This window comes from Blennius ocellaris (assembly GCF_963422515.1).
Source record: "Blennius ocellaris genome assembly, chromosome: 1".
In the NCBI taxonomy this organism is placed as follows: domain Eukaryota; kingdom Metazoa; phylum Chordata; class Actinopteri; order Blenniiformes; family Blenniidae; genus Blennius; species Blennius ocellaris.
The window spans coordinates 29,453,926-29,476,946 of NC_137650.1; the positions used below are offsets into that span (position 1 = coordinate 29,453,926).

The following is a 23,021-nucleotide window of genomic DNA, read 5'->3' on the forward strand; positions in this document are numbered from 1 at the left end:
GGGGGCTTTTCCACCAGAAAGAACCAGGTGCTTGTCCAGAGCCAGAATCTAGCACCAGTTCTTTGCATTTCCTCCACCAAAGCCCCGGCCTATCAGGGCCAAATGGGTGCTAAGCCGGCCCCACATCATTGCGAGGAACTTGACCGTGGCGCCTGCTCTGAACTAGCACCTGGTTCCTTTTGGTGGAAAAGCCCGATTTGTAGCTTTCCCACTTTTCGCACACGCTTTGATGTCATGTTCGTCAGAAACGCAGCAGTAAACGCCATGCGTCTCGCCCCTGCTTCCTTGGGGCTTTTGCAGATATGCAAACTTGGAATGAACTAGAGCGTACAGATTTCCGTGTAGTACCACTGTTTCTGTTTCTGAGAGTGCACTTTATTCAATTATATTTAAAATCAAATGCAAGTCTTTTTCAAACTGTTATACCACAAGTGCTTTAAAGTGTACGTGAAAAGGCAGACATGGTATATAGAAGGTCGGCAGTGACTTGTTTAATTTATAATGGTGAAATGTTTTTGGGGGCAGAAAACAAAAAGTGGTAATTATAACCTTTGTCTGTTTTAGTGTAAACGTTCCCTTAAGTATAAATAAAACCGAGACAACTTGTCATATTTTGTGTTTCATAAATGCTTTATGTATGTACAATGGGGTTTCATGCTGTTAACTTTTGGAATAAAGAATAATTGTGAACTTCCTTTTTTGTCTTCATGTCCAAAACAATAAGACGGTAGTGCAAGAACACTAAGGATCTTAAGTCTTGTTTTCCCTTTATCAGTAGTCGTAAAAGTGACTTGTCAGTTTTCAAAAATACATTCAATGAGTCTTGTAAACTTATTTTAGAGCAACCCATTTTGCTTTTTTTTTTTTTTTAAACAAAGCCAAGTAGTAATCCTAGTGAAGTGATTGCTGTAATATGTCCCATTTACATATTTATTCAAAATGATATTTGGCTGCTTTTTGCTATGAAACATGTGGTTCACAGTTTTTGAGCTGGAATTGATTGCAGCTCTGCAAACCTTAGCCGGATGAATGAATTGTTGTAGTGACAATATTTTCAGGCCCAAGTATACTCACCCTACACAAACCCAACGAAATGCATAATGGTGTGCCAGGTTGACTATTTTTAATCATGTAATCTACAACTCTGAATAATTTGTGTTCCTGGAGAACTGAAAACAAAGACACACAAAAGCTGAGTGACTGTGTACATTGAGATTAAGTATTGCTGAAGGCCCCACAGAAGTGTAGTGGTTCACACAAATATCCACAATTTTAATTTCAAGACTGCATGTTCCCCCTATGCATATTTCAGTTCCCTCCAACTGTGCAAAACTGTCATTAAATGTTTTCCAGTGTGCAACGCCAAATATTGAGTCAATAACTTAAATGAAATAAGACTCAAGAAAAAGTGAAAACAGATTTTATTGTCCCTATACTGTACCCGATTTGAGCCAAAAAAAAACCCAAGAAAATCTGCAGGAGTGATGTTTTAAAAGAAAAGAGGTTTGTAACGTCAATACCACCATATCAACAAACAATCCTGAGGCAGTTCCTCAAAGCGAAAGGGAATGCTGAGGCTTCTGACATTCAAACGACTCGGGAGCGTCTTTGGTTCATTCTCGGTAAGAAAAACAAAACGTCACATATTTACAAAGCATTAATAGCAAAACACCAGTGCAATTGGAAAGCTCTTCAATCGGCGTTGTGCTTAAGCCTAACCGTATTTTCACAACATATTAAAGTGCGTTCGTCCCCATAGCTCAGTGCATAGCTACATTATCGGATCCCCCCCCCCCCAAAAAAAAATCAGATGCCTGATTAGTTTTGAAACTAAGAGTGTCACACACTTTGTAAGTTGATGAATAAGTGAGAAGATCAGATTTTACATACCAACCACCCCACTAAAAAAAATTTAATAATTTGTCAGATGGAATTATGTCGGAAGGCACGTCAGTAGGATGTACAGTTAAATGCATATCCCGACAAAAATACTGATGCATTTATTTAAACTACAGTGGTTTCTCTCAAACAGTAGCTTTCACTAATACGATGCATGTCAAGCTTTCGTGGCGGACGGTTATGAAGCGACCGGCAGTGTGAGCAAGAATCTGAAGATAAAACTACCTGAATATATAACAGTCAACCACAAGAAGCTTTTTCAAATGACCTGCATGGCATAACGCTATAATGAACCGATGTTCTTTCCAGTTTAAAAAAAAAAACAAAAAAAAACAACAAACTCCAGATAAAATAATTAATTCAAAATAGGCAACACATTTTGTTCGTGAATGCTTGACGCTGCTTAAACGCAGGCGCCACTTCAACCCGTTATGGCCAAATAGAGCACAGTTGGTAAAGTTGCATATTTTTTTTTCAAGTCATAACCAAAGATTCCCATTAACCAACTGGAATCAGCCCGAGCAATGACATTTGTTACAACATGATGCTCTTTATAAAAAAATGACCCCAAATTTAAGAAACTCAATCAGAAGACATTCACAAATCTCAAAACAGTATTTACAATTTTACACACGATCCCAAATCATTTTGAAGGCCGAGTGAGATAAATAAATAATTTAAAAAGAAGCTCAGAATAAGACTGCATTCTCTCCAAATTTAAAGATCTAAAATTAACCTAAGACAGCCGACTGAACATTCCCTGAGACCGCTCACTCCGTTTCCGTTATGATACTGGTGTCCACTTCGTCGTAGGTCCTCTTGTAGCGGACGGTTGATGTGAAGTGGTGCTTTTTCTTCTTGTAGATGACAAAGGCGACGGCCAATAGCATTCCGAGGAGGACCACGATGAAGAGACCCAGCGCCACTGGAGTTCCTCTAGAGTCTGAAGAGCAAAGAAGTCAGGTTGTCTTCAGTATTTAGAAAGAAACATGGTCAAACCTCTTAATTTTGCACTAATGTTAAAATGCAAATAAGTCATTGTAAAAAAAACAGAAAAAACCCCCCCAGCAAAATGTCTTGATCTGTTCATTTGTAAAAAAAAAACAACCTCTATACATGTTTTAATAACATGAATGTAATTTTAAAAACTAAAGTAGCCCATTGGAGTGCTTTCCACAACAGGTGGTGTCGCAATCTGTTTAATTCAGAACGTCTTCACACATTAATGTGAGTCAACCACTTCTATACAGTTGTATTAAATAAAATACATTATTTCAAGTAAAATAAGAACAAAACAATCGTTGCTTCTCATAGATGGGGTAATATGCCGGCAGCATCTCGGAGACTTTAGAAACAAGAGGAACACGATAAGCAGACACCTGACAGAGCGACTCGACCGTCTGAATGGCAACATAGTGATTATACCAAGGACATTGTTGTTATTGGGCTATTTTAAGGCTTTAAAATGCTCGAATGCTAGCAGCAATGATGGGAGGACGCATGCACCAGAGCATGACTGTAATGGTCAGATCTGTGCCGAGACTGTAAATAAAAGTGTATCCAACCAGGGAACATCTGAGAAGAAAATAAAACTCATGTGAAATTCAAACATCATAAAAAAAAGATAATCTGAACAGTTTTCAGTTCATCGCATCTCAATATTTTTGCTTGAGATTGAAAAACTCGATCATGATGAAACGGGTGCGAATAATTTATTACAATATTCTTTTTTTTTTTTTTTTAATCTCTAGCAGTAGCTCCATAAAGAATGCTTGGATTTTCTAATTGTTTACATTGAGCTCATGTTTATTTGGAAACTTTATAGCTATTAAACAAAAAAATCAAGAGAAATACTGGTAACTCTGGTGAAACAGACTCGACAACACAAGAAGTCAAGGCGGAGGAAAATGTTCTGAAACTCTCCATCCATAGCTCCGTCAGCAGTTTTACGTCATTTTACTTTGATGTGGTTGAGATACTCACTTGCTCCGGTTTTACAAACGACACGACTGTTGCTCGACTGGCAGCCGACCAGATTCCACAGTCCTTCGTCTGCGGCCGTCATGACGGCACAGTGGGGCTCCGCCGTTTTCCCAATGACCATGGGCTCGGGCTTCCAGTTGGAGTACGTCAGATCCGAGCCATCCTGCCAAGACACCGGCTTCCCTGAGAGAGGACAAGAGGAAAAGGGAGAAGAGCTTACTCGAACACAATAAGCACAAAATACCGACGTTTAACTTCGGCGTGAGTTAATATACATGTACATACCCTGAGTATCTAGATCAACTCCAAGCCACACTCTGCTGGTGATGAGGGGATCATCTGATATATACTTTGACAAGAAGTCATTCTCCTCTTTAGTTTTGATGGTCAGTATTTCAGCATCTGTCAGCAGAAGTAACAAAAAAAATGGTGGCTAATTTTTTTCTTTCTTAGTTTGAAAAACATTGATTAATCTTAAAACTCACCCATGAGTTGACAGATGGTCTTGGCCTGCTCCATGCCGTAGACGCTGTAGTTGTACAAGCCCATGTCAAAAGCATAACAGTGATCCTGATGCTGAACCCACTTGGACGCGCCATTGCTCTGGGGACACCGATTGTCTTCTGGAGCAGCTTTCTGTCTGGCTCCTAAATGTATCACACAGACAGAAGATTAAGGATGATCGGAGTTACTCAAAAAGGAATTAAATCACAGGCAGACTCGCGCAAATGTTGCTTCACAAAAAAAAAAAAAAAAAGTAATTGTCAATTTATTACTGCAATTGCTTCACAATATTAAAAGGGACACGTTTCCGTATAGAAAGGAGGTCTGCGTCTTACTTTGGGAAGAGGTGGTGATGGTGGTGGTGTAGCAGACGGCGCCATTTAGCAAATTATTGCAGCCAGTCCTCAGCCAGGCTCCAGACGGGTTCATAAAAACACAGCTGGCCTGCAGTTTGTTTGAGCTGGCGCCGTCAGCGACGGTGGCGTTGTAGTCAAATTTTGTTCCATCAGACCACTCGTAGGTGGAGCCGTTGACCTGCACGGGCGAGTCGGTGGGCAAATCAATTCCCCGAACGGCAAGAAATCTTTCAACGCAACTCAATTAGAATCCATTTTACAAGGTTGTCGCTCGGACTTCGATTGCTTACATCCTGGTTGGAGAGGCCAATCCACAGCGAAAAGCCATCCGTTTTCGCGATGAGGTTCAGATGAGCGTTGTGCTGGACGTCGTGGATGCTGGCCAGATGACCTCCCCGTCGACCACACTCCGCTAAGGCTTGGTACCAACTCAACTTCCGAGTCACTACCTCGTAATTCAAGCTGCCGTAGTTTTGAAAATCCTTGGATGAGAGGTTGTACTCCGCTTTAAAATCTTTGAAAAAACAGGATTAAAAACATTTTAATGAATATGTGTTCAATATTGGAGATGAAGAAGAAAAAGTAAAGACCTGTGATTACCGACCATTATCTAGTTTGCAGGCCACAATCGCCTTTTGTTTGAAATCGGAATATAAGCGTTGGTCTGAGATGAGAATCCAGGAGCTGTCGGTGGTGAGAGCGGCCAAGAATGGCCCGTTGATATCCGGTCGGCCTTTGGCCCAGTTGGAGAACTGGACATTTGTGCCATCATACCACTTTGTCTGGTTATCTGAAACGGGACAAACGTCTCCATTAATCCCAGAACATAAAATGTACGCACAGATTAAATTAAACAGAAGCTCAGATCTGTCGCTTGAGGACAGCACAACGCACAATAGGAAATACCAACCATTGTAATCCTTGAGAATTCCCAGCCATACAAACTGAACCAAAGATTGAAACGGTAAGAGCTGACTCTGGATGAACTGGTTTTCCTCCTCGTTTCGGATAGAAAGGATTTCTGCGTTTTCATCTGAATGAAAATAAAAACCCACCACCATTAGCAAAGCTGGTTCGATCAGGACATTTTTTTTAACGGGTGAAGATACGTCGCCCCATGCGGTGGAAGTCTTACGAAGGTGTTTGCACATTTGTGGAATCCGTCCTTGGTCAAACTTGTCCCATCTGGAGGCAACCATCTGGAAGGTGTAGCAGTTGTTCTTCCAAGGGATCCAGTTTGGGCCGTTAATTTTATGGGGGCACCTCACTGCAACATCCTCAGGTTTGGTGATGATTTCCCCTGGAAAAATACAATTATTCGCATCTTACGAAAACGATACACATTAGGTCAGAAATGAGTCACTAAATCCATAACAGTTTACATAAGTTGTCTATTGCCATCCATCCCATACATCCACCAATGAGAGTAAACATGACTCCATGTTTGGTTTCTAAATTTCCTCCAAGACAAATTCCACATCCTGTGACCAAGAGACACCAATTAACGGAGTTGGAATTATGAACCTGGTGCAGAATGTCAAACATGGGATCTAAATATTTGGGCCCGGAAGCCTTTCCCTTCCGACTCCTAAATTCTTTTTGATCAAATCATCCAGACACACCAACGGAAACGCCAATGTGAAATTTACCACCCGAGTTTACAAACACGAGGGGCTGAAATGCGCTCTCTCTCTACAAGACGTAGCGAGGGAGTTCGGTCATCCAAGAGCGACAAAGCAGAGCCACTTGGATGGAACCTGCTCACATCCAATTAAAGGGGGGAAAAAAAAAAACACCTTACTTACTGTCTGGTTTGTGGCAAATGGCTCCTCCGAGAGTCTCTTCACACTCGGTTGCCTTCCAAAACCCGTCTGTGTCGAGGTAAACACATGAACCTTTGGTAGCAGTAGAAGACCAGCGACTGAACACAGTGTGACTGTGGTCAGTCCAGCGGTAGTGGATCCCACCCTGAACAACGACAAAAAAACAAAAAAAACCAAAAAGGAAGCTATTGGCATGACTGAAACAAAGAGTGAATGAAACTGAAGCCGTCCGTTGGCGCACTCACGTCTTCGCTGAAGAGGCCAATCCACATGGGGGTCTGTGCACGGCTCACGTGCACGGTGAGGGTGGACTGCAGGAAGGTGTCGGCCACACTGACCAGGTCCATGCTGTTGTTCCTGCACTGCTCCAGGGCCTCAAACCAGGTGAGGTTCTGGGCGAGCAGAAGGACGGTGTGGTTGTTGACGAGGAAAGGCTCGGTGCGGACGCTGCGCTCCTCCACTTTATCTGCAAGGAGTCAAAATGCCACGTTGCATTACGGCGCCAAGGCTTATGTCACAGGTTTAAATGAGTAAACGGAATATTGCAGGGGAAAAAAAAAAAAAAAAGTGTGGTCAGACAGTAGAGTGTGTTTCGAGGGCTGACCTGCATAGTACTGGCAAAAGGCAGAATTTTGAGCCTGTGTGCAGGAGGAGTAGTCCCAGGTCCCCAGCATGCCAGAGTCAGGATTGTTGACCATATACACACAAAACTCCAAACTGTCTGGATCCCATTTCTAATGGGGGGAGAAAAAAAAATCATTGCAAACACAAAAGGCACAGTTTGAAATCAATAGCTTTAACAGACCAACAACCATCAGTGAGTATTGGCATTTGTACACAAAGTCATGTAAAATCTGGTTTGAGGTCAATGCTGTGATGTTTTGTCGTTTAGAGCGCAAACAATGTCTAAGAGTGGCTTACGTTGTCATGGAAAGCTGTATTTTTTTTTTGTTCATAGCTGATGGGGAGTTTTTCATCTACATTTATCGTGTATCGTCTCAGACACTTTATAGTTCACTTTAGTTCAAATAGATGAATTCATTTGTCACATAGTAGTGACTATATTCTCAGTCCCAATGGCCACCATAGCTGTGACTTTCCCTTTATTGCATCACTGGTATGATGATGCTTTTGTGAGGCCTTGCATGCAAAGAACCAAGCGTGGAAGTAAAAGTCAACTGGACATAAAATTGGCTCAGGCCAAAGGATTAAATATGACCCTTCATATTTATCTACATTTTTGATAAGAATTTTGAATTAAACCTAAGCTACGAGTTTGGTTAAAGTTACAGTAAATTATAAAATCTGAAAATTTAACTTAATAAATCTCATTATTCTTTTTACTCCACATAAATTTCAATGTGGAATACACAAACAGTTTAAGTCCGCTGCAGATTAAAGACCGGACAGTCCGGTCACATACGTTTATCCAGCTCAACAATTCCATTCTCCATTTTCTAATTTGTAAACCCAAATAAATACAGACTTACAGTTTGTGCAGAGGATAGGATACTTACATCGACTTTAATAGCTTTGTGCATGCCGAGGAGCAGAGGGTTGAAATTGACAAAGCTGACAGGAGTGTGGTCTTCCCATTCAGGGTCGTTCCGTTGCATCTTGAGACCGATCCAAACTTTTTCCATATTCCTCGTGGCCGGCAAGAGGGTGTTAATGAAGTCTGGCACACAAAACATACTTAGTGTTATTTTGCAAACAAAAAAAAAATATGACACTGATGTGAGGACTATAATAAGAAAAACAACAAAAAAAAAGCCTTGTAACCTTGCTCCACTTGATCTGAGACTGAGACGAGGCTTCCTCCCAGTGACAGGCAGTCCTCAGAGGCAAACTTGTATGTCACAGGTTCCAAGCCCGACAGCGAAATGTAGCACTGAAAAGTTAAGACAGAATTATAATAACAGACAATGAGTTTATATACGAGATGAAGAGGATCCGGCTCTCTGGCCTGATGTTATTAATCCTTGTGCCTCATATGAATGTAATGCCAATTAATGTTTGTGGTTGTGTTAAAAGCAAATTGTGCTGTTGACATAGAACAGACGGGGGAAACCAACAGCCTGCAGTGCACATGTGGTCCCAAATATTGATAAATGTTGGGTTTTTGGTCAGACGATTGCAAACCCATTTGACCCAGGCATAAATTGAAATGATTACATTACTGAATTATAACCCAAATTAATGTAAATTGATTAAAAATATGATTGACTGATGATTCAAGCTGCCCATCCCAGGTAAATTTACATTTTCAAAAGGATATTCTTTAATTCTATTGACACAAAACTTTTAAAATCCGTTATGTTAAACCAGATCTATTTGATGCAAGTTAGCTACATTTTCTATCTCTCTGCCAAAGTGTTGAGATTTGGAACATTTGAAAAGTGTCGGACCTTGTTTCTGAAGGACAGGGTTTTGGGTCCACACGGACGGCCGGCAGGCCCGGGCTCCAGCGGGTTTATCTCCACTGATGTAATGTTGTCTTTTTCACACACGAAGGGCAACCGCCGCTGGCAGGTACGCTCATATTCTGCCAGTGAAAATGACAACGTATGCATGTGACAAACCTATAGTAAGCGTCTTAAAAAAAGAAAGAAAGAAAGAAAACCCGTTTCCCTGCTGTCTGAGAAGTTTAAGTTTCTGTTCCCATCAGAAACAGAATGCTGATAAATGGTAATTTACTGCATAGAAATACACTCCGAAGTACATTAAAGCAGCAAAGAGAACAATAAAACAGATTAAATTCGATTCCATTTTGTCAATAAAATATCTTGTGAAACATTTAATTTTTGGTTCAAAATGCAAAAAAAAAAAAAATGAGATAAATGAATATCTATATTTTAAAAGGCAGTGACTTACCTGGAATAAGATTTTCTGCACTTATGAAAGTGCATCTACCGAGGAAATGAGAATTATAAAAGTACATCTGGGTGCCCCTGGAAGACATTATTTCAGTCAATACCCGCTTCGTGTTTCACCACACATTCAGCGCAATTAGAGAAAAGTGTGTTCCGATTGCTTACGTCATGGGGACGACTCGTCCGGGCCGTTCGATATTCACCCACCACTTCTGACTTTGTGAACCTTGCAGCTGTTCAAGACATGCAGGCAAGAATTAAAACCCATTCCGAATTGTTAAAGCTGGATGATAGGATTGTCAAAATGCCTTCTTTACTGGAGCTCCGATTTTTCATCCTCCGACATTTGTAAAAATGCAGAGATTTTCCCGTTTCTGGCATACATGATACATTCCTTCACATGATCCATTATGTTAGTTACAGCAGGAAAACTTGGCAATTTGAGCACTGCTGGTCATTGCTAATGAATGTGCTATAATTAAAAAAAAGGGGGAATATACAGACTTTTCACTAATATAAAAGGTATTGCCAAGAATAGTTACAAGGTAATAATCTACCAAAATGCATTTTCTTACTTTTTGTGAATAGTTTATTCTCTTTTTTGACACTTTAATCTTTGTCTGGTCAAAATTCATAAACAAAAATTCCAATTTCAGCTATTGCACCCCCCAATCACAGATCTTTCACAGTCTTGCATGACTTACACTTTTCAGGTACTGGTTGATGCGTCCTGCAGCGGCGTAACTCAGTGGAGAAGCCAGTTTGCTGTCATTGGCTTTGCAAAACATCTTTGCTTCCTCAAAAGGTAGCTTCGGCTCATCCACAAACCAAAACTCCGCTCCATCTATGAAGATGGACGTCTCGTGGTGTCCGCCTAGAAATAAAAAAACCACACAACTAAAAGTTATAATATGCAGAGATGAAGTACACACTGCGATTAGACAAAGTGGCCAATCAAAGCTGCTTTCAGCAGATTGTGAGAAAGTGAGATTACCTGGACTGTACCACTCGGGGGTTTTTGGCGTCTTTCCTGTCGATTCATCAACAAATACAGAATCAGGATACAGTCGAGAAGTTTCCAGCTTACATTTCTCTCCAAGCGCGACCGACATGAGCTTACCTCGGGGAATTTGGCAGACCCACTCGAGCTGGGTGTCACAGCTGAACGGCGTGGCGTAGAAAGGCATGGGCGGTATATCGTGGATCAGATACACAAAAAGGTGTTTCAAAGTGCTCTTCATGGACTAGTGAGAACAGAAAAGTCAATCATTCAATGACCGCAAAAGTTTGGATGAAAAAAAACAAACGAATTAATTCATCATCGTCATTTAATTTTTTACTTCCAAAGTGATATATGGCTAAACAAAAGTTAAAAACATAACTTTGGATAGAAATAGTGTTTTTTTGTTTTTTTACTAAAAAAAGAAGCACCACCTACAAATCTCCCCAGCCCACCTTGAATGCAGTGCAGTCCCGACTGTGTTCGTCATCTTCAAGGAAACTATGATGCAAGACGTCCATAGATACCTGTTGTAGAAACCATAAGCCATGAAACCGTGCAGCAGGTCTTTCAAGGACAAATGTCAGCAACGGCCAGCTTCTGGCACAGAGCCATACATTAGAGCCACACGTGAGGCGTATCGCTGCCATACAGTACATTGTGATGAATCGGGGTGGGGGTGGGGGTGTTTGTGGTCGAACTCACAGGCCGAGAATCACTCCACTCCCACGATCGCAGGGCTGGATTCCTCCTGTTCAGCCCAACCCAGACGAACCGATTGTCACTGCAGTGAGAAGAATAAACCAATGGTCAACAATTCATATATTATATTAGTCAGTAGACAGCCTTTTTTTTTAAAATAATTTTTAAAGCTCGATTGAAGTGCTAAATGTTTATCTGACAGGATTTCAGATGAGAGAAACAAACGATGTTTGGCTTTTGCAAAAATGTGGCGCTGAAACAGAAACAACAATAGTGACGTGTGGACACCTGATGGTTTCTCTCACGATGCCGTGCAGAGCCCTCATCTCCAGAACGTTGGTGAAGCTGCTCAGGTCGGCTCCCAGGGCCTGACAGAATCGCCTCGATTCCTCCCAGGTACGCATCCTCGTCAATCTTTCCTTATGAAACACCTGAAGAAGTGACCAGAACAACAGCCTTTAAAAAAAAAACCCAACAAAACACAATACTCGACTATCAAACAATAAAAAGACAAGTAATCTATAAAAGAAAAGAAACCGACTGTTCATGACAAAGAAATTGGGAGAAGAGACAAATTTAGTCTGGCTCAAGTACAAGATAATTAATTATTAATCCATATATATACATTTTATTTTTTCTTTATACGTGCCACGCATGCTAACGTTTAAATGGCTCCCATTGAAATTAAAGGACTAGAATTGCATAGAAATGTTACATTTTTCCATAATTTAATTCCAACGGTGAAATGTCAATATCTTACAAATAATTGACAAACTAAAAGAGTTCAAACCCGTTTTACTTTTCTTATTTCATAAGTTATCAAACCCAGCAACTCAAAATAATTACAATATTTCATGCCATGAATCAATTACTGTTGAAGCCTGCAGCTTATCATATGATAAGCTTTTCAGTTCTCCTGGAAAACAATACAAGCACCTACCTTGTAGCAATATTTGACGTTGGGTCTGGACAGCCATCCATCCGGACAGCTGGTGTTTACGTCCGGCTCTGGATTTGGGAGCGGAAGTGGAGCGAGGTCGTTCCTACAGATGGTTCCAGCCTTGAACACCATACAGTTCTTCACTTCCCACCGGCCCACAGGTTTTCCAGTGGAAATCACCGCACAGCCTCCATCCACATCTGAAACACGCACGGAATGCAACGTGATGATTACAAATGGTAATGAGCTCAAATAAAAAAATTGTTTCAATGCCTACGATATTCATTCAATAATTTATTTATTTTTACTAGACCCAAACCATCCATTCATCCATCTGTACGGTGACAACAATATCAAAATACATGAAATACATTTTATTTCAACTTCAACATAAAATCAAGCACTTTTAGTATCATAATATACAAACACAATGAATGTAAATAAATTACTGCAGCAGCAAGATTATGACTGACTTTGAACCGACCGAAGCAAACTTAAGATATCAAACACAACAAAAAACTCAGGGTTTGGAGGAGTTATTTATGTGCATTTATTATGCATGCATGTGCAAATCTAGGAACTGATGACAAAAGCCAAGGTTTGAAACCAGAAAGTACTTTGAATTTTGGAGCATTTTTCTTATTTTCTGCCCATGCCTGTGATTTTGAAGCTTCCAAAAGAGGAAACTGTTTCATTCAAACACTTAATTTAATACATACAATTTCCTTTAATCTTAGATTCCTTTTTTTTTTTTTTATTATATCTGCATTAACAAACAATATATGATATTCTATAAATACATTTGGGAGAAATACATTAACCCTTTTATTTTGTATTTATAGCTTTAGAATGATCAAAAATGATAAGCGATTGTTTCATCCCCTTTTTCCAAAGATAACTTTCAATATCCGGCAGTTATTCAATATTAGTGTGTTTTTGATGGTGCTGAGAAGCTCCTGTTACAAATGTGTGAAGCTCTGGGGAATCTAGTCTGTGACTAAATGGATGTTCTAGAAGCCACTACTGCTTTTTAGAGCTCTAACATTTGCTTTTTGTTAGTTTTTAAAAAAATGTTCTGGATATTGTTACAGGTCTCCGAGTGACGGTATAAAAAGTAGGCATGACAGCTGTGACAGAATAGGACTAGAAGAACGCTGCAAGTGTCTATGAAAGCTCGGTCGTGCATATGAAATAGATGGCAGGATTAAAATCATATAGAAGGGATTTGTTTTCCGTAAAGAAAAGTCTTTAAAAAAGGATTAGAGTGATTATGAACAACTACACGTCATTGAGCGCAACGTTGACCAGAAGTATTTTTCGTCACCTGGTTCAAACGAGCCCCAGTTGGTGTACGTCACCTCGGCCTGGTGCCCGTTCGGGCTCACCCACTGGTATTCGCCCGTGTCATTGACGTCCTGAAGCCCGATCCAGAAAAGACGTTGCTCCCGGTTGATGTACTCCGCCAGTAGCCGGTTGATGAAAGCCTGTTCAAACCTGCACGGAGCAGCCGAATATCAGCAAACGTTTTGAGATTAAACATTTTTTACGTGTGGGCGAGTTCTTCCAGCCAGGCGCTCACCTGTTGCGAATAGCGATGTTACAACGGTCCTTGAAGGACACGCGCGTGGTGTTCACTTTATAACAGGAGTTTCCGTGTCTCCTCCAACCCTGGGCCATGGAAAACACTTACCATCAACTGACAAGCAAACGTGGCTAAAATAATTCATTTTCATTCTTGTCACGACCCATATCGACACTGTGCAAAGTGACTGTCACTGTTGCATAGTGTATTAATTTCCAACATCACAATGAAGCTTGCGACTATGTGGGTGTATTTACACGTGCTTGATTTCAACAACTGTTGTCAAAATGTCTGCTTGACCCAGTTACGTTTCAGCAAGGACTCAAATCTGAAGCAATCAGTGCCGTTCACTCCAAGACGGCTGCTGATATCTAGTATCAGGAATCATAAAGAAGATGTAAAGAGGTTCAGATAGAACTTCTAAATCAAAAGGTACAAGTAAGCAAGCATTGTAGTTGTGACCCAATTTTTTTGCATTATGCAAAATACTGCAGTCGTCTCTCCGGCAATAGGGTTTTCAAGACAACACTCACATCCTCAAAGTTGCATCCGGGTGTTGCAGTTGATTTCTGAACTGTTCCTTTCTTCTGACACATGAAGGGAAGTCTCTGACTGCAATTCCCCAACCGCCAGGCATGAGACTGCAGAGCACAGGCAGGTTTGAATTCACGGGGCCTCGAGCGAGGAAAGCAAATTAACACTCAAAACACAAAAAAGCCTGACGTGTCCCACGAACCTCCCCGGAGTAGAAAACGCAGCTGCTATACTGCTCAGGCTGCAGTGGTTGGTTTTGGTCCCAGAAAGTGAAAGTGACAGGCGATTGGTCTGTCCATTTAAAGATGGTGGGATTGGCACCAACACCTATCATCCCAATCCACACGTCCAACAAATTCCCACCTGATGACACACACAAAAAAATGAACTTCACCGATACGGTTCCACAAATATACTGACAAATAATAGCAATTTAACCGACTCAAACCAGAGTTTGAAAAGAAAAAGCATTACCTCCATGGAAATTGGTGCTGATCATCTCTTTGCTGTCAACCGAGTGGAAACTGGCTAAAACTGCGCCGCCCTCCGAGATGAGGCAGTGCTCCTGAGCGTCTGTATAAATCTGGGGCTTGTCCTTCACCAACTTGTAACACCAGCTATTCCATGGGACCCAACCTTCGGCGCACGCCGTTTCGTTATACACCAACGACTCTAGAAAGCAAGCAGACACGGGTGGTGAGTTGAGGCCAGGTCGCGCAGAAGTGAAACAGAAATCGTACATGCAAAATGAAGATCACGAGAGATCTTTGGGACGCGGTTATCAGATACATTGAGCGGCGCCTTGCTCTGCATCGGCACAGCCTGGCAGAGCAACCAGAACAGCCAGAGCGGCTTCCTGATCTAGAGTTGAATCGGAAAGCAAACACAGAGCACAATGGGAGCAGCAGACCGACCTGTTGCAGCTGCGTCGGAGGCGTTGACACGCTTCTTGCAGATGTACGTTAACCTCTCGGAGCACGGATAAGACTCGTAGTTCATGTTGGAGTTGAGGGCTCCACAGTCTGACTCCGTAATGGTGGAGGAGGGGGGCATTCCTGTGAAACACATTTCCCACATACAACAGAAAAATCACACACCGACCGATTCTATCAGAGACCGTCACTTCTTTCAATATTTGCCTTTTTCGCTCGATAGGAAGGGGAAGTGAAAGAGAAGAGATATTTCACGTCGCAATGGCAGCGCGGCGTCATTGTGTCGGTAGCAGCACTACCATAACAACCACAAAGAGCTCATATCAGTAGAAAGCCAGCCAGCTGCAGTATCCTTGACATTCACACCAACACCTTCCCTCGGAGAAGAAAACATAATACAATAGCAAGCAGGCTTCATAAAGCCTTCCTTTCAGTATTGTTAATGGCTCATTCAGGCGCACTGACAAACCCCAACGCCACAGCAAGTCCAATAACGGGGGCACAATGAGCGTCTTTACAACAGCGGCCGCATTGTTTCTCAGACTGACACCAACTCTTGGTGTGACAGAGGGGCAAGCATGAGCCAGCAGATCACAGCAGGGCGCAGGGCTTTTTGTGCTCGGAGGAGCAGGTGCTTAAGAGTACAATACCAGATCACTCTGCTTGTGCCAAAGCGATGCCTGTAACGCACTTTGCAGTGTACACAGACGCTGAAAAGAGGCGCTTCGACACTTTAAGACCGAAACGTGGCTATATGTCCGATCCACGAAACCGCATGGGTTTAAATTGGATCCTGTAACATGAGAGATTGCCAATAGAGAACAAATGAGTCATCTTCACCTCTTTCCCAGCGCATCATGGACAGAGGGGAGCCGTCTGACCACTGCCAGCCTTGAGAAGTGTCGAGTTGATGAAGGCCGATCCACATCCTGCTCGGCATCCTCCGAAGGCCGCCCAGCCCTGCATAATGCACCGTCACCACAGGGTTAGGAAGATTCACTCCGGAGTGGAGATGATTTGTTTGAACACAAAACCGTACGATACAAGGATTTGCAATAAATTTCTTTGAGACACGAGGTGGGAGAAAGAAGATTTGGAACCCCGGGGGATCCATAAAGCTGTCAAGCAATGCAGTCCGTCAGGCGCAAATAGGGAACGATTTAAGGGAGGCGACTGCCATCGCTGACATTCAAAGTCGGTTCACATTTTTAAAAAGGTACAACGTGTGAGCCTCAGAGAACTGCTGCTGAACAAAACCTCAGCGGCCACAGAACCACAAGGGACTGCCAGAAACATGAACTGCAAAATGTTTGAGGAAGTCACTGCTGCTCTGATGCAAAGAGATCGCTTTCTGTAAACTAATGCGTCTTTGTTTACCCTTTAAATGTTGCCTCTGGACGTAGTTTAAACATTATCACATAACTGGATTCATGCGACGAAAGACAAGATCGTTGCATTCTTACGATTAAAAATAACCCAATGTGACATTTATCAATGGTGACGATACATTTACAGTTATTTGTTTTGTGCGCTTCCTGAATCAAAACAGCAGATGTTTCTGGCTCTATTCACATAAAGTAAAAACACTTTTGAAGGTGTGTGCCAGATTTAATAAGAATCGAAAACAACACGATGGTGTATACGGCCGCAACAGCTTCCGCATTTTTGAAAATGCGCGAGAATCATCATGACCGCCCTCAGTTTTTAATATTTCTCAATACACCAGAACAAATTCATAATTTCCACTTTCATTAGACACTATTGTGCACCCCGACCATTCTTGCAACCTTTCGTCTGATTTATGGTTGAGCTGATACAAAAAAAATTAAAAATCACTTGCTCGTCTTATATCATGTCAGATGCTCGTTTAAAGGGTTATTTGTAGTTTGCCTTGGCGTACTTTTATTCAAACGCCATATAAAGTTAAAGCAGGCATTCCAGTGGAGGCTTCTTACTGTTTTATACAGTCGCTCCGACGAGATCTGAAGACCTCAGCTTCAATGAGGTACCAGCCGTCAAGATATCTTATGAATGTAGAAAGTATAGAAGGTATCTATACTAACCTTTTGGAAAAGCTTCCTGCTTCGTCTATTTCACAGGTGTTTTTTTTTTTTCCAGGACTGCAGGGGACTGATCATTGTGTCATGGAGGAGAGTTTGTGGATTTTGTCCCGATTTTTCTACTAAGATTTTAACACCGACTTGAACCGTTTTTGTTTTTTTTCCTTTTTAACCCACAAATTTAAAATGAAATGCTTGTTTTGAGTTGTGGAGGACAATACTTTTGGATTTGTTTAAGTGCGAGGATGTGCTTAATGGAATCTTTTTTCTTTTTTTTTTTAATTGATGAAATAAGAATCAAATATATTTTAAGCCATAATCTATATTCTATGTTTTACAGCCAAGCCTGATACTTGAACGTAGCCCAATGAGAAGCTCCGTCTGATGACATCATAGTCGGAGCCGATGTACTTCCAGCAGTGCTCAGACTCACATGTCAAGGAGTTGAGATCGTCGACTTCAGACAGACTGAGCAGGTCGCCTCCCTGATTCCGACACGACTCCAAAGCCTGGTGCCAGGACACGGCGGCGTCTGGGACAAACTCGTAGCAGAAGTCCCCCTCCGGACCGGAAAACAGCGTGTGGCAACCGTCCTCTGTAGAGTCAAAAAAGACATTTCCACCCGGTTTCAGAAACGCTTCAATTCGCTGAGAGATCATTTTAAGTCTGACATCACAACAACTATTAGAAAAGACAAAGCATCTTGTACAGTTGTCATGATAGAGACGTTTGACACCCAATAATGTTATGACTGCCGTCTCCAAAAAGGGAACAAAAGCAAAGTCAAAATTCAACCTTCTTGTCGAGACGAAATAACCAAGAAAAAAAAAAAGAAAAAGACGACCGAGGTGAAACTTCTGGTACAAAGTGAGCAACATGCCAGGTTTTAGACAGTGTCCCTTCCGTCTGTCTTGGTCGAAGTCGGAGGAGGTGGCACACCACGACAGTCCAGGGGAGTCGGAGTCGGGGACGCACGCGTGCTGCCAGCTGCCGTTGTATTTGAAGGGGAAATCGCAGGGCATTCCAGCAGAGTTCCCATTCATGGTGTAAACAACTGCACAGAAGGGAAATAAGTGAAGTGAATAGCATGTCACAACAACCCGAATCGTCATATTCCAAAACTTACAACAGATTCTGTAAACAAACAGGAACAATGTTGCATGAGAAGTTGTTTTCAAGTAACAGCAGATGAAACAATGTGGCTTGTCATGTTGCTTTTAGTCAGAGTTTCGATTCAGATAGCGTCAGAAGGCACCATGTGACTGCATTTACAGATTTAGTGTCGGTTTTACAACTGTGAATATGAATTCAGGCCACAAAACTTCTTCTTGGACTATATCAAGTTATGAGTCATACAAACGGACCTTATTTTTCACGTCCTTGTAAAATATGTTGTTGAAAACAACAAAACAATTGAAATGATGAAGTAAGACATTTTGTTTGGGTTTTTTTTTTTAAATGCAAAATGCAATTTGAAGAGTATTTTATGTTCGTGCCAAATATGTCGCGTGGTGAGCAGTTTCAAGGAAAAGAAAGTGAAAGTAAGGGTTAATGGTTCTTTTCACCTATATGGCTGGTCTTTTAGGGGAATTCATTATTCCTGCATCATGAGTTTTTAGTTGGGGAAATGACTCCTCCTACAAACTGGGAGGAATGAAGATGATCAACTGGCCAGACTTTTGTGTAACATTTGCCAGAACCTATTTGTTTATGTGACAAGTCAGTGGCGACAAAGGTTAACCGAGTAGAAGCAGGAAAGTACCGTCGCTTTATTCAGAAAGTGAAGCCCGAGTCCAAATTCAATTGTTACATTCAACAAGCCGACTGCGATTTCATGATGTTGCACTCGTGCTTATAGCCCTGTGATCTCATCTGTTTGACTGATTTACATTAAGTTTTGATTGAACAGCAACAAAATTACAACCCGGGAAATGCTGTGAAATTGCAGCATTTAGAAATTTACACAAATCCACATTCAAAGGTCATCAAGTTAGTAGTTTCTAACCATAATTATGTCTTTTTACAAACAAGATTAAATAAAGACACATTTGAAAATGGCAGAAAGTAGGTGGGGGGGTGACGCCACACTTACCACGATATGGCCTCTGGCAGATGCTTTCCTGGGATCCTCCTCTTACCCAAGTGTCATTAGCAAACTGTCTGACCACCACTTGGCCGTCACTGGCCGCCAGGAACATCTGATAAGCAGAGTAAACACTCTGGTCCTGGCAGAGCCACAGCAGCAGGAGGTTGGACTGGCAGTCCGTCAGAGACGCCGTCTTGGTGTGGACGTTCATCGTCAGGCAGAGCGACGCGTCCACGTTATACAGGCGGGACCTCGCGCCCCATTTCCACAGCTGGGACCTGCTGGCCGAGTCACAGGCGGCGAGGGTCACGTCCGACGAGGCCCCGGCGCCCAGGCACTTTCCCGAGTTCGAGTGCTGAATGGCGAACGCATCCTCGTCTGAGGGGAGACGGAAGTTCAGCCAACTTTAATAAATCCGACTGGACTTTCGGATTCATTCAACATTATAAAAGTGGACGGTGTCAAAAACTGAAGCCGAGCAAACATAAGGTGAAGTTTACCGATGGAAAAACAACTTTGGGAGAAAGGCTGGAATAAACAGTACAGGTTCATAAACTGTGGGATGAAAGCAACCTGTTGACGTTTTGGCTCACACTCCTTTCGCGATAAGATATATTTGTAATGTGAAGTTCTCAGATTGAAATTTCTAAAAATAAGTGGGTTTCTTCACTTTGAGAGGCCACAGACCCAAACAGTTGGTTATGTACTTATGGTCGAGACAAAACATTTAAAAAAAGGTGCTTCAAGGCTTGTAAAGCACCTTGAAGGGTCCATTTTCAGACTGGTGCAATATAAATGGAGTAGAATTGCTTTTCAGGACATTATTTTGAATTTTTCCACATTTTTTGGGACATAGAAAATACAAACAAAAAAAATTGTTCCCAAAAATTAGTCAAAGCAAATTTCTCCAAGCGCTTTAAAAATGCCTGCAGAGGTTTACCAAGTCGAAATGGAACAAAACACCACAATATAAACAGTTTGAATCCGGATTGCCTTTGAAAAAAACTGGTGCTAAACTGGCTCGTTGGATTGGGTGCACAATCAAATATGATTCAAATATGCACAATCAAACAAACTTGAGAGATGTTGAAGTCTTGCCATGAATTTTATATACACACACACACACACAGGCTTGTTTTCTACGTCAGAAACATTGGGAAACCAAGATCAGTTGTGTCACATGCTGAACTGGAAATCAATATTTACGCCTCCGATTCATCACGGCTGGATTATTGCAGTTCCCTTTTCACTATTTTGAAACAAAACATCCCTTGATGTGCTACCGCAGCCGGGCTGTCAGGTTATTACCGGCCTGGCCTCTTTGCATAGGTTTTCCTATTGGCTACATCGTCCTGCCCTGATCTCTGTATCGCAGTGCACATCTTCAGGAAGAACAAAACATATCCATCTCCAACTTAGTGCATTTATAATATGCGTTTACACTTGTGTTTGATGGTTCATGTTTAATCCTGTGGAGTATTTTAGCAGTCATACAAAGTAGTGGTGTGGTGAAGTTCTGGTTGGGCCTCGGAAGCCTCTCCATCAATAGTTTACATCTTCTCCCTGTGCACATAGTATGAAGTCGGCTGGTGACTGTAAATGGTGTGTCTGACTTTATATACTCTATTGGACCCGAAGCTCGACCAAATCATACAGAACATGAATAAATGACCAGTCTAATCTAGTACAGGGAGCGCATTGCCAATGCCAAGCAACGGACTAATCAAATATTCAGGCAGGTGAAATAAATAAATATTTCCAAATGGATAGAGGGTTGAGGGGGGACAAAAAAAGTCAGAATCTGGATAAACTACATTTCAGATCATAGTTGGCGCCACATGCGTTCTCGATTTAGAAAACAAGATATCGTTTCCGCAGGAGCCGAGATGTTTGCTGCGCGCAGACCGAAGCATGAGTGTGCAACTTGTCTGACCTGCCCACGCTGCGCAATGGACGCACTGGAGAATGGGAGTGATTTTAAAACTCGGTGAAATAAACAAAATATTATCTGCCTCCACTTGTTGTGGTCGAGCAGGTTTGTAAGCATTTTTGCTGCCTCACGGCGCCGCCGCGCTCCTCCGTAGGCAAAGTTTGGACCCAACAGAAAGAAAGCAGCGACGCACGCAGTCGGAAAAGTGACGCAGAAATAAATTCATTTAAAAAAAGAATCAAAGTGCGGTGCGGTTTTTACTCACCCAAGCCTTCTGCGTTAGCCGGTGAACACGTTCCCCAGTGGACAGTTGTTCCCAACACAACCCACAAACAAAGGCAAAGTGTCGCGCTGCGTAATTTCACCATGATCCCGGCGCAGAGCGTTCGGTTGCGGAGCGCTGGTGAGGGGGGGGTTCCGAAAAGTGAACGGCCACCAGCCTCAGTTTACACAGCGACTGTAGGCCGGCGAGCACATCAACTTGAAACCGAAAGTGATCAGCAAAACGGGCAGCTGTCAGCTGCGTTTATCCGGAGTCCCGCTCCGACGGACACAGACTGCGCGTAAAGCGCAAGTCAACATCCGCCTTAAATACAGAGCAGAGAGCTGCGGCGTGGACGAGTGCAAAACTCCAAACAAACAACATGGCAAGACTAAAGTAGACCTATAAAAAAAAATACAAATCATAATACCTTGAAAATATGTCAGTTAAATATATCAAATCTTTAAATTCCATCGACGTGTCCACAATATAATCAATGAAGTGGATTACAACATTAAGTCTACTTTATAAGCGCAGAAGTGCAAAGGGGGGAAAAAGTGGATAAAATCCGATAATATTTTTTTGTTAAGGTCAACATCCGACAAAGCAGCAAAAAGGAGACACTAGTAATTATATTGCATTGTTAAAAGTTCAGTTAACATTATGGCAATGAGCCAAAAACAATAAAAGAAGACTGGATATAACACTTCCTTAAAAAAATAAAATAAAATAAAATAAATTAATAAAAAAGAGACACGGGACCAAGATGTGACAGGGTCAGCTTTATTATTATTTTTTTTTACCTCATCAAACAACATGTCACTCAAATGAATACATGAAACTTAAATCCCTGTAGAACGTTAATAATTTCTGAAATTAAAATATTGCTATCAAATGATATTAAAATGCCTGGCTCTCGTTGAAGATTGAACCTAATTTGTCTTTCTATTCGGAGAGCTCTCATACGGGCTTATGTTTCTGTCCAGACAGAAACAGAGGCAGCGCTTTCATTTTGAAGGTGCAATGGTTCCTCTTCCTGGTGTCTCTCTGTCACTTGACAGTTTGGTGTTCTCCCTTCCTCCCGACACATTCCCAGAAATCTGCTCCGGTCACCCACTTCGCACCCACTCGGTAGTTTCCGTGAATTAAAACGCACGCATCTCTTTTGAAATCCACAAACTGGAGCAGAAATCCCCCTCAAACACAAAAATCACATAATTTCTGATGTTTTTGTTTTGTTTCCTTGTTTGTAAACATTGCGGCCGTCAAGAATTATCAATGCGCCCACATCCTGATGTCAGATATTGACAGTGCAGCTGCACTGAGCTCATGAACACCTAATGGCTGGTGTTTCTGTTGAGATCAATAAAACATTAGGTGATTATTTTATGATCTCACACACGCGGGCCCGTTTTGTTCCGAGCTGGGAAAAATGTTTGTCCTTGACCCAGTGATGTAAGTCATCAACCAGATTATTCATAGTCACGAGATAAGGGTTCAAAGGACAAGCTGCCCTTGTTGGAGACACTGCATTTTATCTGACCATAAGGAGGAT

General features: G+C 41.9%; 1 protein-coding gene across 1 annotated transcript; it reads right to left on the reverse strand.

Moving 5' to 3' along the window:
- Nucleotides 1-1,435: 1,435 nt before the first annotated feature.
- On the reverse strand, nucleotides 1,436-21,732 carry ly75 (lymphocyte antigen 75). The gene is made up of 35 exons (XM_080498235.1): nucleotides 21,470-21,732; nucleotides 19,281-19,652; nucleotides 18,069-18,242; nucleotides 17,622-17,783; nucleotides 15,969-16,088; nucleotides 15,111-15,251; nucleotides 14,671-14,868; nucleotides 14,399-14,559; nucleotides 14,196-14,303; nucleotides 13,660-13,748; nucleotides 13,405-13,574; nucleotides 12,081-12,280; nucleotides 11,429-11,571; nucleotides 11,144-11,222; nucleotides 10,894-10,965; nucleotides 10,559-10,682; nucleotides 10,433-10,468; nucleotides 10,143-10,312; nucleotides 9,604-9,671; nucleotides 9,440-9,516; nucleotides 8,974-9,110; nucleotides 8,348-8,456; nucleotides 8,083-8,243; nucleotides 7,170-7,299; nucleotides 6,811-7,031; nucleotides 6,548-6,710; nucleotides 5,878-6,042; nucleotides 5,653-5,775; nucleotides 5,347-5,532; nucleotides 5,033-5,256; nucleotides 4,722-4,920; nucleotides 4,368-4,529; nucleotides 4,168-4,284; nucleotides 3,883-4,065; nucleotides 1,436-2,842 (listed from the first exon to the last, which is right to left on the reverse strand). Exons 1-35 carry the CDS (start codon nucleotides 21,570-21,572, stop codon nucleotides 2,670-2,672), a joined length of 5,220 nt encoding a protein of 1,739 aa, XP_080354361.1. The 5' UTR covers nucleotides 21,573-21,732; the 3' UTR covers nucleotides 1,436-2,669.
- Nucleotides 21,733-23,021: the final 1,289 nt, after the last annotated feature.

Excerpts from the sequence above, each read along its gene's own strand:
- ly75 (XM_080498235.1), bottom strand. The coding sequence starts at position 21,572 with ATGGTGAAATTACGCAGCGCGACACTTTGCCTTTGTTTGTGGGTTGTG. Across the intron at positions 14,560-14,670 it reads CAGCACCAATTTCCATGGAG|GTGGGAATTTGTTGGACGTG; the intron begins GTAATGCTTTTT and ends GTGTGTCATCAG. Across the intron at positions 6,043-6,547 it reads CATTTGCCACAAACCAGACA|GGGAAATCATCACCAAACCT; the intron begins GTAAGTAAGGTG and ends GTATTTTTCCAG.